This window comes from Mobula birostris, chromosome 26 (genome assembly GCF_030028105.1).
Source record: "Mobula birostris isolate sMobBir1 chromosome 26, sMobBir1.hap1, whole genome shotgun sequence".
NCBI lineage: Eukaryota > Metazoa > Chordata > Chondrichthyes > Myliobatiformes > Myliobatidae > Mobula > Mobula birostris.
Window position 1 is genome coordinate 52,127,142 of NC_092395.1, and position 15,344 is coordinate 52,142,485.

General features: G+C 43.3%; 1 protein-coding gene across 9 annotated transcripts in view; it reads left to right on the plus strand.

Annotated features, from left to right (window-relative positions):
• Nucleotides 1-15,344, plus strand: part of LOC140188328 (E3 ubiquitin-protein ligase arkadia-C-like) — a 172,318-nt gene that overhangs the window by 102,426 nt on the left and 54,548 nt on the right. For 8 of the 9 annotated variants that reach the window (XM_072244476.1, XM_072244471.1, XM_072244469.1 and 5 more), the window contains 2 exons: nucleotides 1,367-1,775; nucleotides 5,594-5,714. In XM_072244476.1, the coding sequence (XP_072100577.1) occupies nucleotides 1,367-1,775; nucleotides 5,594-5,714 (530 nt within the window). Of the gene's footprint in view, nucleotides 1-1,366; nucleotides 1,776-5,593; nucleotides 5,715-12,697; nucleotides 12,754-15,344 lie in introns of those variants that run through there. The other variant, XM_072244478.1, reaches the window with a different exon arrangement.

Consider the following 15,344-nt stretch of genomic DNA (forward strand, 5'->3'; position numbering starts at 1 on the left):
CAAAATGAAGCAAGAGAATAACGAGACAGTTTTTAAATCCTTGGGGATCCTTGGTGCTAGATATAAACCACAATCGATACAAGTCTGAGATGGGAAGTAAAGATCTTGGCAAAGAGCTAGACAAAAGTTATTAAGACATGGACCATGATAAATACTGGGTGACAATTGAAGCTTTCAGTTTATTGTTGACTCTAGATAAGATGTAGAACAAGTCAGGTTAATGAAGTGAGGTATCAACTGACAGAACAGGCTTGCTGCATGCATAACGGTGGCTCCCTCTTGATTGTGCAGACACACACTTCCTGTGTCATGATACCAGAACTGAGATGTGATAAATGTCTTGAAAGATCAAACAGACTTTAAAGGAAATAGGTACCTATTCTATATACTTAAAATTAGGCAAAGATTTAATGAAGTGAACATAGGGTCATCTATTTGTTTTGAGGGAGGGAGAGTTTAAAACTAAATGTCATAAAGCACAATTTACTCAGCAGTAAAGCCAGTGGGAAATTTAGGAATTCTTTTTGCTGGGAAAGTAGTGAGAATGTGGAGCTTAGCAGCTTGGTGCAGGTGTACGATAATCTGTACTCCAAGGACATCAGAGAGACAGGTCATGCTTGTGAAGCCAGATGAAGATTCATCATAAAAGTGTTTGTCATAAATGCTAGTGCATGTTTATATTGCCAGGCATCCTGATTCTGTGTTGTATGTTTCATTTATGCCAGTGCTCTAGTGATAATGTGGCACAAATGCAAAGTTTGTCCTGACTATTCGGACAGGTTTTGTATCACTTCGAGAAAGCCGTGATCAGAAAATAATTTGTTCTTTAAAATGCCTGGTGCAGTTTTCTGCTGGCCTCATTGGGCAGCATCAGCAGGTTGTAGTAGTGTCTAGGAGACTGTATCAGGTTGTTTGCTATTTGAGCTTTCTGTAATTTAATGTTTATAATCTTGTTAATTAAGTTATTGTGGAGGGCACAGTAGCATAGCAGTTAGTTACACAGTACATTACAGTGCTAGCGATCAACAATTGTAGTTAAGTTCCCTCCACTGACTGTAAGGTGTTTGTGTGTTCTCCCTGTGATCACTTGGATTTCCTCTGGGTGCTCTGGTTTCCTCCCACATTCCAAAGATTTCCAGGTTCGGATAAATAAGTTACAGGCATGATGGCACCAGAAGCACGGCGACACTTGTGGGCTACCTCCAGCATTTCCTTGTACTGTGTCATTTGACGCAAATGACACTTTTCACTGTGTGCTTTAATGTATATGTGACAAACAAAACTTAGATTAGGTAGTCTTTACACTTTCATGTAACAACTTAATGCAAATCAATATAAAGCTGATTTTTTTTCTGCTCTCTTACAGATTCTGCATTTTCAAATGCTTTATCTCGCCCCACGCCCTCTACTCAGGTAGCGAGCCAGTCCTGTCAACCTCCCATATCAGCCAGTTACCCCATTGCCCGCCCTGTACCATCTTATCATGCGCGCATGCAGACCGGGCTCCTGACCTCATACAGGCCTACTGCTTCGCAGCGGCTTTCGACTCTGCCAGCTACTCAACAACCAGTGCCACCTCTACACTTGGTGCCATTTCAGCAGCCACCCTTGACAGCCACTCCTGTGTTGATGAATACCCCATTAGTATCGGCCAGTACTCCACCACAACAGCAGCAACAGTGTTCAGTGTACCAGTACCAGCAGCAGCAACAGTGTTCGGTTTATCAACAGAGAGGCCCTGAGATCCAGAGAAACCATTGGATGGAGACTGTTAGGTAAGAAGTAGGACTCACCTGGTGTTAAAAGACTTCAGTGTACCTTCCTTTGGATTCTGCAGGATAATCTCAAAAAGTGCTTTGGATTCATTCATTTGTAATGGCAAACTGATTGCTTGTGCTCTTAACTTTGTAGCAAATCACAGAACTTTATTAAACAAGAAATCTCAATTTCAGAGCCTATTAGACTATTGTAAAAACCTTTCTGGTTCACTTGTATTCAGTGGGGGTGGGGGTGGGGTGAAGGGAACGGAATCCACCACCTGTCCCCAAAACCCTGCTGTCCGTGTGATTCATAGTTTAATAGTCGTTATTCATCAAAATGGTTTTTAATGCCAATAGATAATTGAATTAAAATTCCACGGCCACGTTGTTGGGATTTAAAGTCCGGTCTCTGGATTACTAGTACAGTAACTTAATCACTACATACCAAGTATCCATTACTTCTATTAAAGCCATAAAGTAGTACAGCATGGAAACTTGCCCTTCAGCCCAACTCATCTGTACTTATTTAAATTGTCTTGAGTGTTGTAGTGTACCTGGCTCAACTACTTACTCTTCAAAGCAACACACACAAAATGCTGGAGGAACTCAGTCGATGTTTCAGGCTGAGACCCTTCAGCAGGACTAGAGGAAAAAAAGATGAGTAGATTTAAAAGGTGGGGGAGGGGAGAGAGAAACATTAGGTGATGGGTAAAGCTGGGAGGGGAAGTAAAGAGCTGGGAAGTGATAGAGGGCTGGAGAAGGGGGAATCTAACAGGAGAGGAGAGAAGGCCATGAAAGAAAGAAAAGGGTGAAGGAGCACCAGAGGGAGGCAATATGCAGGCAAGGAGATAAGGTGAGAGAGAGAAAAGGGGAATGGTGAAGGTGGGGTGGGGAAATCAGGAAGTTCGAGAAATCGATGTTCAGGTCATCAGGTTGGAGACTACCCAGACGTTGTTCCTCCAACCTGAGTGTGGCCTCATCATGACAGTAGAGGGGGCCATGGATAGACATATCAGAATGGGAATGAGGAGCAGGATCTCCAGTGGCCACCCATTTTAATTCCACTTTCCAACTCTTTACTTCACCCCTGCCCCTCCTGCTTTCACCCATCACCTAGTGTTTCTTCCTCTCCTCCCCCATCTTTTAAATCTATTCCTCATCTTTTTTTCCTGCTGAAGGATCTTGGCCTGAAACGTCGACTGTACACTTTTGCATAGTTGCTGCCTGGCCTGCTGAGTTCCTCCAGCATTTTGTGTGTTCTTTGGATTTCCAGCATCTGCAGATTTTCTCTTGTTTGTAGTTGCTGTTTGATTAATTTGTGTGAAGAAGTTGCCCCTCAGGTTCCTTTTAATTCTTACCCCCTCAGTGTAAACCTATGTTTTCTCATTTTAGACCATAAGACCATAAGATATAGGAGCAGAATTAGGCCATTTGGCCATTGAGTCTACTCTGCCATTTCATCATGGCTGATGCAATTTTCCTCTCAGCCCCAATCTCCTGCCTTCTCCCCATATCCCTTCGTGCACTGATTTAATCAAGAATCTATCAACCTTTGCCTTAAGTATGCATAAAGATGGCTTCCAGTGCTGCTGTGGCAAAGAATTCCACCGATTCACCACTTTGGCTAAAGAAATTCCTCCTCATCTCTGTCTAAAAGGATGTCCCTCTATTCTTAGGCTGTATTCTTCTGGTCTTAGACTCTTCCACCATAGGAAGCATCCACTCCATCAAGGCCTTTCACCATTTGAAAGGCTTCAATGAGGTTGCCCCTCATTTTGCTGAATTCTAGTGAATACAGGCCCAGAGCTATCAAACACATTTCATATGACAGGCAATTCCTTTCTGGAATAGTTTTTGTGAACCTCCTTTGAACCTTCTCCAATTCAGTACATCCTTTCTAAGATATGGGGCCCAAACCTACTCACAATGCTCCAAGTGAGGTCTCACATATGCTTTATAAAGTTTCAACATTACATCCTTGATTTTATATTCTAGTCCTCTTGAAATGAATGCTAACATTCCATTTGCTTTCCTCACCACAGACTCAACCTGCAAATTAACATTTAGGGAATCCTGCACAAAGACTCCCAAGTCCCCTTGTACATCGGATTTTTGTATTTTCTTTTGATTTAGAAAATAGTCAACCCTTTCATTTCTTTTACCAAAGTGCATGACCATGCACTTTCCGACACTGTATTACATCTTCCATTTTTTGCCCATTCTCATAATCTAAGCCCTTTTATAGTCTCTTTACTTCCTCAAAGTTATCTGTCCCTCCACCTATCTTCTTATCTTTTGCAGATTCCATCATCCAAATCATTGACCAGAACATAAAAAGAATCGGTCCCAACACAGACCCCTGTGGAACATAGTCACTGACAACCAGCCAGGAAAGGCTTGCTTTATTCCTACTCTTTTACTCCTGCCAGTTAGCCATTGCTTTATCCATGCTATAATCTTCCTTGGGCTCATAGCTTGTTAAGCATCCTCGTGTGGCACCTTGTCAAAGGCCTTCTGAAAATCCAAGTACACAACATCAACTGATTCTTCTTTGTCTATCCTGCTTGTTACTTCTTCATAGAATTTCAACAGATATATCAGGCAAGATTTTCCCTTGAGGAAACCATGCTGACTACGGTCTATTTTATCATGTGCCTCCAAGTACCCCGGGACCTCATCCTTAATAATTGACTCCAGTATCTTCCCAACCACTGAGGTCAGACTAGCTAGCCTATAGCTTCCTTTCTTTTGCCTTCCTCCCTTCTTGACGAGTGGAATGACATTTGCAATTTTCCCTTCTTGTGGAACCATTCTAGAAGCTAGTGATTCTTGAAAGATTATTATTATTGCCTCCACGATCTCTTCAGCCACCTCTTTCAGAATTCTGGGGTGTACAGCATCTGGTGCAGATGGCTTATCTATCTTCAGACCTTTCAGTTTCCCAAGAACTTTCTCTTTAGTGATGGTAACTTCACTCACTTCATGCCCTGGAATTTCCACCATACTGCTAGCGTCTTCCACAGTGAAGAATGATGCAAAACACTTACTCAGTTTGTTCGCCATTTTGTTGACTGCCTTTACTACCTCTCCAGCATCGTTTTCCAGTGGTCCGATATCTACTCTCACCTCTCTTTTACAATGTTTCTGAAGAAACTTTTGGTATCCTCTTTAATATTATTGGCTAGCTTACTTTTGTATTCCATCTTCACCTTCTTAATGACTTTTTAGTTGCCTTCTATTGGTTTTTAAAAGCCTCCAAACCCTTTAACTTCCCACTGATTTTTGCTCTATTATATGCCCTCTTTTTGGCATTTTTCCGGGAAATGCTATATATTCTATGTAATTCGTGATTTTATACACCATGATAAGGTCACCCCTCAGTGTCCATTGTTCCAAGGAATCTGTCATTGTCTGTTCAACCTCTCCCTATAACTCAGCCCCTCATGTCTTTGCAAAATTCTTGTAAATTTTTTCACTCTTAATTAATGATATCTTTCTTATAACAAAGTGACCAAAACTATGCAATATTCTTAATGGCCTCACTAAGATAGTGTACAGCTGCAGCGTAGCATTGCAACTATTATATTCAGTGCCCTGACAGGTGAAGGCCAGTGTGACAAACACCCACCTCACCACCCTGTCCAATTTTGGAGGCAGTTACTTGTACCCCCCCAGGGTGTTACCCTGATTTAATTTTCTACAGTACATTGTACTTATCTGATTGAAAGATGTTTACCATTAATGGGGCCACTTTTCTAGCTGATCAGGATCCCATCTGTGTTGAGAGCTAATTCTGTTGGTATAGTTACTAATCTCTGTATCTGGATTTACAGGGAAGAGAGAGTGACATCAAATTTCCCGCAGTATCACTCGGGTCACGTTCACCTGCATCGATACCAGTTAGTCCCACCTAGACTACACCTGGTCTCCATGGCAGCTCCATCTGTTCCTATGGTAAGACAAAAATGCTTTGAAGATAGTATTTACCCGTGTGCTTCAGTTGAGTTTTGTTCAGGTTAACTTCCCAGTCCATTCAAAAAAGTTTGTTCTGAATGCTAGTACACAGTAATTTCTATTAATTTAATGTTAATTTATTTGACATCTGATTACATTGAAAGCAACATTGCAGTCCTTTAAAATATAATGCGTGGCTGGATATGTATGTGATGAGCTTGTTGGAGAGGTCAGAATAACACAGTCTATATCACCAGGATTAGGAGAACCACATGATCTTATACACCTTGTACTAGGTCCAGACTCTGTCTTGTACCAGAGGAATTGATCTGAATCACACAATTTTTTGTCTCTAGCGATAGGTCCAAATTTCACAGCCCAGTGATCACATGATCAGAAATCCCAGGAGTTGGGCTGTGTTGCAGAAGTTCATGTACCGAGGATTAAGTGTGAATTAGTAATGAGCAAAACCTTGACTGTAAAATTTGAATATGGATTGGGGGAATAATCAAAACATACCCCCATTCCCCTATAGTGTTTGGACCTATGTTTATCAATGTGAAATTGGATAATAACTTCCCATAATGATTTCCTTAATAAGAAGTTTAGCTTTTACAATATCAGATCATATAATTCCTGGAGCTTTCTACTCCACTGAAATAGATTGAATTGTTCCTCAGCAACAATTTCGTTCCCTATCCCCATACCCTTTTTGTTACTGTAACATCCAGAACCCTGTTATGAATGTCATGAATGACTAAGCCTTGAATGTCCTCTTGAATGGGAAGTTCCAAAGATTTATTGCCCTTTGAGTGAAGATATTTCTGCTTATCTCCTATACGATCTAAACCCTAGCCCAGGTTCCTCATGGACCTCCTACTGCATCTCTCAAGGCTTCAGAAGAATTTTTTCTATTATTTATATTATTCTTAGACTCTCCTGGTCACCACCAACAAGCAATATTATTTCCAAACTTCCCAATCATATCTCTAATATCCATGTTCAGAGCATCGATGTATGCAACAGACAGTGAGCTCCCAACTCTGATTCCAGTAGTTCACTCCTGGTTACAGGCTTCACATCACAAAAACGATTCACCATCAGCTTCTCCCTCTTAAGGCATCAACAATTGCATTGTGCTTAGGGAGCACCACGGTAGAGTAGCGGTTTGTAAGACACTATGACAGCTTGGGGAATTGGAGTTCAGAGTTCAATTCTGCATCCTTTGTAAGACTGTTTGTACATTCCTTACCATGTGCACGTGGATTTCCTCCAGGTGCTCAGGTTTCCCCCGATGCCCAAAGATGTAGAGATTAGCAGGTTAATTGGTCATTGTAAATTGTCCTGTGATTAGGGTAGGATTAAGTAAGTGGGTTGTTGGGCAGTTCGTTTTGAAGGGCTGAAGGGCTTGTTGCAAGCTGTATCCCTAAATGAATAAACAAAGAAACAAGCATGCTGTGTACCTCCAGTGGTTTAGGTACAATTTGTCCACTTGCTTTTGATCCCAGGGCTGAAATCTTGTGGGTCTGTCTTTCATGTAGAATCATGTTATGTCCTTACAGAAACCCGTGCACACAACAGCCTCCCTATCGTTGTCAACATATCTTGGTGGTATGTCAGAAAAATTCAAATTGTACCAGTAAGATTTCCCCTTAATAAACTATGCTGATTCATTTTAATTGATTCCAGCATTTTCAGGTGTAATTTAATCCTGTCCTTCTGGATGTTTTCTAATAAATTTCCTACCACTGATGTTAGTGGCTTATGTTAGAACATAGCAGTACAACACACTTTAAGCCCTTTCGCCCACAATGTTGTGCCGATCTAACGTACTACAAATTCAATCTAATGCTTCTTTCTCGCATACCCCTGCATTTTCTTTCATCCATGTAGCTATCTAAGGGCTACTCAGATGTCCTCTATTATCACTCCTGGCTACACTCTCCATGCACCCACTACATGTGTATATTAAAAAAAAACATGCCCGCTCATATCAGCCATTTCTGCCCTGGGAAGTAGACATTGTTTGTCCACTCTATCAATGCCTCTTATCATCCTTTGCACTTCTACCGAGACACCTTTCATCTCTTTCACTCTTAAAGTGAAAAGCCCTAGCGTCAACCTTTTCTCATAAGATGTGCTCTCTATAACCCAGACAACATCATGGAAATACAGAAACATAGCAGACCTACAGCACAATGCTGTGCTGAACTTGCACTTATTTTACAAATTACCTAGGGTTACCCATAGCCGTCTATTTTTCTAAGTTCCATGTACCTATCCAAGAGTCTCTTAAAAGACTTTATTGTATCCGTCTCTACCACCATCGCCAGCAGCCGATTCCATGCACTCACCACTGCGTAAAAAAAACTTACCCTGACATCTCCCCTGTACCTTCTTCCAAGCACCTTAAAATTGTGCCCTCTCGTGTTAGCCATCTCAGCCCTGGGAAAAAGCCTCTGACTATTCACACAATCAGTGCCCTATCAGGTCACTTCTCATCCTCTGTCGCTCCAAGGAGAAAAAGCCAAGTTCACTCAACCTATTCTCAGAAGGCATGCTCCCCAATACTGGCAACATCCTTGTAAATCTCCTCTGCATCCTTCCTATAGTGAGACGACCAGAACTGAGCACAGTACTCCAAGTGGGGTCTGACCAGGGTCCTATATAGCTGTAACATTACCTCTCGGCTCTTGAACTTATTTCCATGGTTGATGAAGGTCAGTACACCGTATGCCCTCCTAACCACACAGTCAACCTGCGCAGCAGCTTTGAGTGTCCTTTGGACTCGGACCCCAAGATCCTTATGATCCTCCACACTGCCAAGAGTCTTATAATTAATACTATATTCTGCCATCATATTTGACCTACCAAAATGAGCCACCTCACACTTACCTGGGTTGAACACCATCTGCCACTTCTCAACCGAGTTTTGCATCCTATCGATGTCCCGCTGTAGCCCCTGACACTCTCCATACTATCCACAACACCCCCAACCTTTGTGTCATCAGTAAATTTACTAACCTATCCCTCTTCTCCCTCATCCAGGTCATTTATAAAAACCACGAAGAGAAGGTCCCTGTGGCACACTGCTGGTGACTGACCTCCATGCAGAATATGACCTTTGCCTCCTGTGGGCAAGTCAATTCTGGATCTACAAAGCAAGGTCCCCTTGGATCCTATGCCTTACTTTCTCAATAAGCCTTGCATGGGGTACCTTGCTGAATGCCTTGCTGAAATCTATATACACGACATCTACTGCTCTACCTTCATCAATGTGTTTAGTTACATTCTCAAAAAATTCAGTCAGGTTCGTAAGGCACGACCTGCCTTTGACAAAGCCATGCTGACTATTCCTAATTATATTATCCCTCTCCAAATGTTCATATATCTTGCCTGTCAGGATCTTCTCCATCAACTTATCAACCACTGAAGTAAGACTCACTGGTCTATAATTTCCTGGGCTATGTCTACTCCCTTTCTTGAATAAGGGAACAACATCTGCAACCCTCTAATCCTCAGGAAGCTCCCCCCGTCTCCATTAATGATGTGAAGATCATTGCCAGAGGCTCAGCAATCTCCTCCCTCGCCTCCCATGGTAGCCTGGGGTATATCTCGTCCAGTCCCGGTGACATATCCAACTTGATGTTTTTCAAAAGCTCCAGCACGTCCTCTTCCTTAATGTCTATTTGCTCAAGCTTTTCAGTCCACTGTAAGTCATCCCAGCAATCGCCAAGGTCCTTTTTCATAGTGAATACTGAAGCAAAGTATTCATTAAGTACCTCTGCTACCACCTCCGGTTCCATACACACTTTCCACTGTCCACTTGATTGGTCCTATTCTGTCACATCTTATCCTCTTGCTCTTCACATACTTCTGGTAAATCCCATCTGCATCCATATGCGTCCTTTAATGGACTAGAACTGAACACAATGCTTCAAGTGGGGAATAAGCAGAGTTCTATAGAGCTACTTCATGCCTCTTGAACTGAATTCCCCAAATAATGAAGGCCAACACAGCATAAACATACTTTTCTGGTTGGGTACTGGTGATTAGTGATGTTCTGCAGCAGTTGGCTTTGGAATAGTTTCTTTTCACGTTATTGCCAATGATTTGGTTGATGGAACTGATGGCTTTGTGGCCAAGTTTGCAGCTGAAATGAAGATAGGTGGAGGGGTAGGTTATGTTAAGGGAGTCTTCAGAAGGACAGATTGGGAAAATAGCCATAGAAGTAGTTAATCAATCTAGTGCAGGGACGTTTATGGTCAAGCAGTTTGGTAGAAGGAACAAAGGTGTAGACTATATTTTAAATGGAAGGAAAATTAAAAAAATTAAAGGTGCGAAGGAACTTGGAAGTCCTCATGCAAGATTCCCTAAAGGATGATTTGGTTATAAGGAAGGCAAATGCATTCATTAGAATTTATTTCGAGGACTAGAGTATAAGACCAAGGATGTAGTGCTGAGGCTCTATAAGCAGCTGGTCAGACTGCACTTGAACTATTGTGCGCAGTTTAGAGTGTCTTATCTAAGAGAAGATGTGCTGAGTGGAAGGGGTCCAGAGGAGGTTCATGAGAATGATACTGGGAACTAAAGTATTAATGTACGAGATGTACGAGGAATGTTTGATGGTTCTGGACATGTATTCACCAGAGTTTAGAAGAACAGGGGGTGGGGGGCCGGAATCTCATTGAAACCAACCAAATATTGAAAGGCCTAAATAAAGTGGATCTGGAGAGGGTGTTTCCTGTAGTGGGTGAGTCGAGGAGCAAAGAGTATAACCTCAGAATTTCGATCTGCCTCTCTACCAGCGGGCTTCAGGTTCAGACCAAGGGAATAATTGTTAAACACAGTTTACTTAAAATTACATACTGTTTATTGGCAAGCTTGTGTCTCAGCTGATATTACAGAGCCCCGCTCATAAAGCCTGAAAATCAATATTCAAGTGAGCCCTGAGCACTGTCTGGGGCTGCTTTTAAACATTCGTTGTCACATACGTACTCTGATTATTGTAGCCACCCTTGATTAGTGTTTACGCAAAGCAGCTGTCTCATGCAACAAGCCATGTAGGTCGGCCCCGATTTTCTGGATTTTATTTATCTCCTTTTGAATGTGAACGGAGAGAGAGGTAATGTTCTCTGATTCATCTGAGATGTTGGTGCAGCATTCTTGTCCAATAACGGTACATGCACCTACTTTTTTGGTCAGAACAAAATTGACAGCCATTCAGTTCTGTAAAACCATCTCTCATAGCGCCATCATTTCAGCGATGATACCCTTACCTGATCCTGGATGCCATCCATGGTCTTAGCAGTAGTCTTAGCAGGTCCTAGATGGTCTTAGCAGGCCATCTCCTCTAAAACTGCGACCAGGTTGATGATTTCCCTTGAATTGCGGACCACCCCATAGAAGGGGAAAGCTATTATCCAGAAGCGCTCCAGCTGTGAGGTCCTCACTTTTGCCGTTGGAGGGAAGGATGCTGGTCCAAGGTTTTCAGCATTTGCATTTGGGGTACAAGGTAAGCCAGGAAGCAGCATCCCTTCCAATTTCTGCTCCCTTGTTGGGTGTCCTATTGGCTAGCTCTCTCTCCTGGGAGCCACAAGTAGGCCCTTTCCCTGCAAACCCATTGAGTTCCATTCAGGGGCGCGGTGGTTCGGCTGTTACATAAATGGCACAAGTGCTACTGTCCAGAAAGTAAGTCCCCTTACCTTTGAATTACAGTAGCAGATAGTATTCCCTGGTTGGTCAGATCTGACAATGGTGGAGGGCCATGATGTCATCAGATGGCTTTTCCCAGGGAGGACGAATGTACCAACCATCAAAGCAGTGGCATCCACAGTCTCCAGTTGCATCACTCGTGCAATTTTGGGCCTCACTAGTCTGAGTGCCATTAGAAAAGGCTCAGAATGACCATTGTTCACTGCTGTTCAGAGGAATGGCTTTAGGAGAACCCCTATCTTCCCATGGGGAGGAATCGCTACACACACCCAGCAGGCAGATGAGTCATTTTCCCAGCATAACTATAGCAAAGCAACAGGAGGGTGTTTGGCTTGGTTACTACAATACAAGCACTTAAGATTACAAGTATAGACAGTAATAGCTTAGTCATGAATGCATATGTTTGACGTGTCCTTGATATATCCATTTCGGAAGGCCTTATAGTTTGACTGACGTCGGAGTGGTCAGTTACAGTTGGTAGGATACTTTCCAGCGAGGCTCAAACTTCTTTTTAAGGTGGTTCTTTACCAGAACAAAGTCTCCTGGGTGAACTCGATGTTCATTTTCCAGTTCCTCTCCTTCCCGGTGGGCCACCTCCACCTGCGAATGCAACACCTGGAGGGATTTGATTAGTGCCAGGATATACCTTATTATTTCATTCAACATGTGATTCAGGTCCATTTCAGGTAATTTTGGGGTCAGCAAGGCAGCCTTCCAAGGGGTTCTTAACAGTCTGCCAGTATTTTGGCTGCCGACAAACCATGTTTGGTCTGATAACGAGTTCTCATCTGGAACAAGACTATCGGTAGCACTTTGAGCCAATTTTGACCGATTTCTTGTCTGAGTTTAACCAATTTGTTTTTCAGCATCCCATTATCCCTTTCAATCGGGCTGGTAGCCTGCGGTCTGTGGGGGCAATGGAATGTCTGTTTAATACCCAGAGGCTGACAGAGTTGAGTATTAATGAGGGCCATTGCCAGGTACAACCTGAATCTGGGAATGATTTCTTTCATCAAAGTACTCACCATGATATCGGCTTTGTTATCTGTGGTGGGATCTGCTTCAGTCCATCTACTAAAAACATCAAGAATTACAAGACAATACTTACAACAGTGCATGCGCAGTAATTCGATAAACTCGAGTTGTAGTTAGCAGAAAAGTTACTTTGGCAATGGGGTATATTCCTTTGGACATGGGGTGCCTTTTCCTGGATTATGTTCTTGGCATATCAGACATCGTCTGGCGACATTCTTTGCTACTTTCTCCAGGTCCGGGTTCGACCGTGATTCCAAACATTGCCTTACCATTCCCTGCTTGCCAAGGTGAGTATTGGTATGCACAAAATCTACAATATAGCCCAGTGTAGTTTCAGGTACGTAGACCTAACGGTAAGGAGTAAGCCAGAGGTTCTCGGTCGGTGAGTAAAAACATCCAGCCGATTCCCAGGTGGCTTTCTCTTTATCAGAGGTGTCTCTCTGTAAAACACGCACATCCTCAATTCCAGGCATACCCTTTGATTTGGAAGCCGTGGATTCAGTTTTCCCCGGAGATTCGTCATTTGGGGAACAATCAGTGCTGCAGTAAGGGCAGCTTGTTTCACGGCTGAGTCAGCTCTGTTGTTTTCACAGTCAGTCTCAGACGTACCTTTAGTGTGTACAGAGCATTTAGTAACGGCCAATTGAGAAGGAAGACAGACAGAAACATAGAAACATAGAAAATAGGTGCAGGAATAGGCCATTCGGCCCTTTGAGCCTGCACCGCCATTCAGTATGATCATGGCTGATCATCCAACTCAGAACCCTGTACCTGCTTTCTCTCCATACCCTCTGATCCCTTTAGCCACAAGGGCCATATCTAACTCCCTCTTAAATATAGCCAATGAACCGGCCTCAACTGTTTCCTGTGGCAGAGAATTCCACAGATTCACCACTCTCTGTGTGAAGAAGTTTTTCCTCATCTCGGTCCTAAAAGGCTTCCCCTTTATCCTTAAATTGTTTATCCTTAATCCTCGTTCTGGACTTCCCCAACATCGGGAACAATCTTCCTGCATCTAGCCTGTCCAATCCCTTTAGAATCTTATATGTTTCAATAAGATCCTCCCTCAATCTTCTAAATTCCAGCGAGTATAAGCCTAGTCAATCCAGTCTTTCATCATATGAAAGTCCTGCCATTCCAGGAATCAATGTGGTGAACCTTCTTTGTACTCCCTCTATGGCAAGAATGTCTTTCCTCAGGTTAGGGGACCAAAACTGCACACAGTACTCCAGGTGTGGCCTTGTACAACTGCAGTAGTACCTCCCTGCTCCTGTACTCGAATCCTCTTGCTATGAATGCCAGCATACCATTTGCCTTTTTCACCGCCTGCTGTACCTGCATGCCCACTTTCAATGACTGGTGTACCTCCCCTTTTCCTAATCGGCCACCATTCAGATAATAATGTTTTCATGTTTTTGCCATCAAAGTGGATAACCTCACATTTATCCACATTAAATTGCATCTGCCATGAATTTGCCCACTCACCTAACCTATCCAAGATGGTTGTCAATGTAAATTTTATTAGTGATGGGCATACCAGAGGAGGTGACATAACCCCTAGCTTTCCAAAGTTGGTCGAAGTCATGATCAACTCCAAAGGCATATCTAGAGTCTGTAAAAGTATTGGCCAATTTCCCAGTGGCTAGGATGCATGTTCTAGTGATTGCAAAGAGTTCAGCTAGCGGCACCAAGTGAGGAGAAAGAAAGGAAGCAGATGCCACGGTTTCTACGTCGGAAACAACCGCATAGCCTGCACGGCGCTGGCCTTGGTTGTCTATAAAGGAACTCTCATCTACATAGAAGACTAAGTCCAGGTTAGCAAGTGAGACGTTAGTCATGTCAAATTGGACTTCTGTCAATTGGTGATTTATTGTTACACAATCAAGGAGCGGTGAATCTTGTCACTCAGGTGGGCATTCTAAAAAGGTGGCTGGGTTCACAGTAGAACAGGGGAAAAAATGGAGAAGGGGATTCTATAGGAGAAGGACCTCATATTTAGTGTGGCAGGCCTGCATAATGCCCTGAGTTTGGCAGATGTTCATCAGGGCAACTACGGCATGAGAGGCGAGTCTGTCCACTGGCTGGTGCAAGGTAATGTTACGCGCGGCCAGAACCATCATATACTGCAGGGAGAATATGAGCACAGGGAGGTAAGCCGGAAGCTACCGGATCGAGTTTCTTGGAGAAGTAGGTGACAGGTCGTCGATCCCCATGGCTCTGGGAAAGGACACCTGTCCTTGATTGTCACATAGAGTGCAAAATAGCGATCATACAGGGGCCAGCCCAAGGAGGGGTGCGATATCAGGGCTGGCTTGAGGGAAGCAAAATCCTCTTGGATCTGCTCTGAGAGTTGAAAGGGAGTCTCGCATTTGGGCACGGAATAAGTGATGAGGGATTTAGTGAGCAGGGCAACAGCAGGAATCTAAGTGTGGCAGAAATTGACAAGGCCCAGGAATTTACGCATCTGAGTCAGTGTGGTGGGGGATGAGGTATTAACAATGGGGGTTATGAGGTGAGGGATCTGTCAGAAGCAGAGATGAGCATACCCAGGAACTTCACTGAGGTCTGAGTGCCATGGACTTTGGAGGGAGGAACAATGTAGCCACAGTGATGTAGGAAATTCAGAAGGGCTTAGTATCCTTCCAACATGCTTCCTCACTGGAGCTGGCTATCAGAAGGTCATCAACTTATTGGACGATCGTCGAGCCCTCAGGGAGTGTGAAAGTGGTCAGTTGAGACAGCAGACACTGAGAGTGGGAGAGTGAATGAAGTCCTGGGGTAGGCGGGTCCATGTATATTGCTGGCGTTTATAGGTAAAGGCAAAGAGATATTGGCACGTGTTGGCTATTGGGATGGAGAAAAAGGCGTTTTGCAAATCCA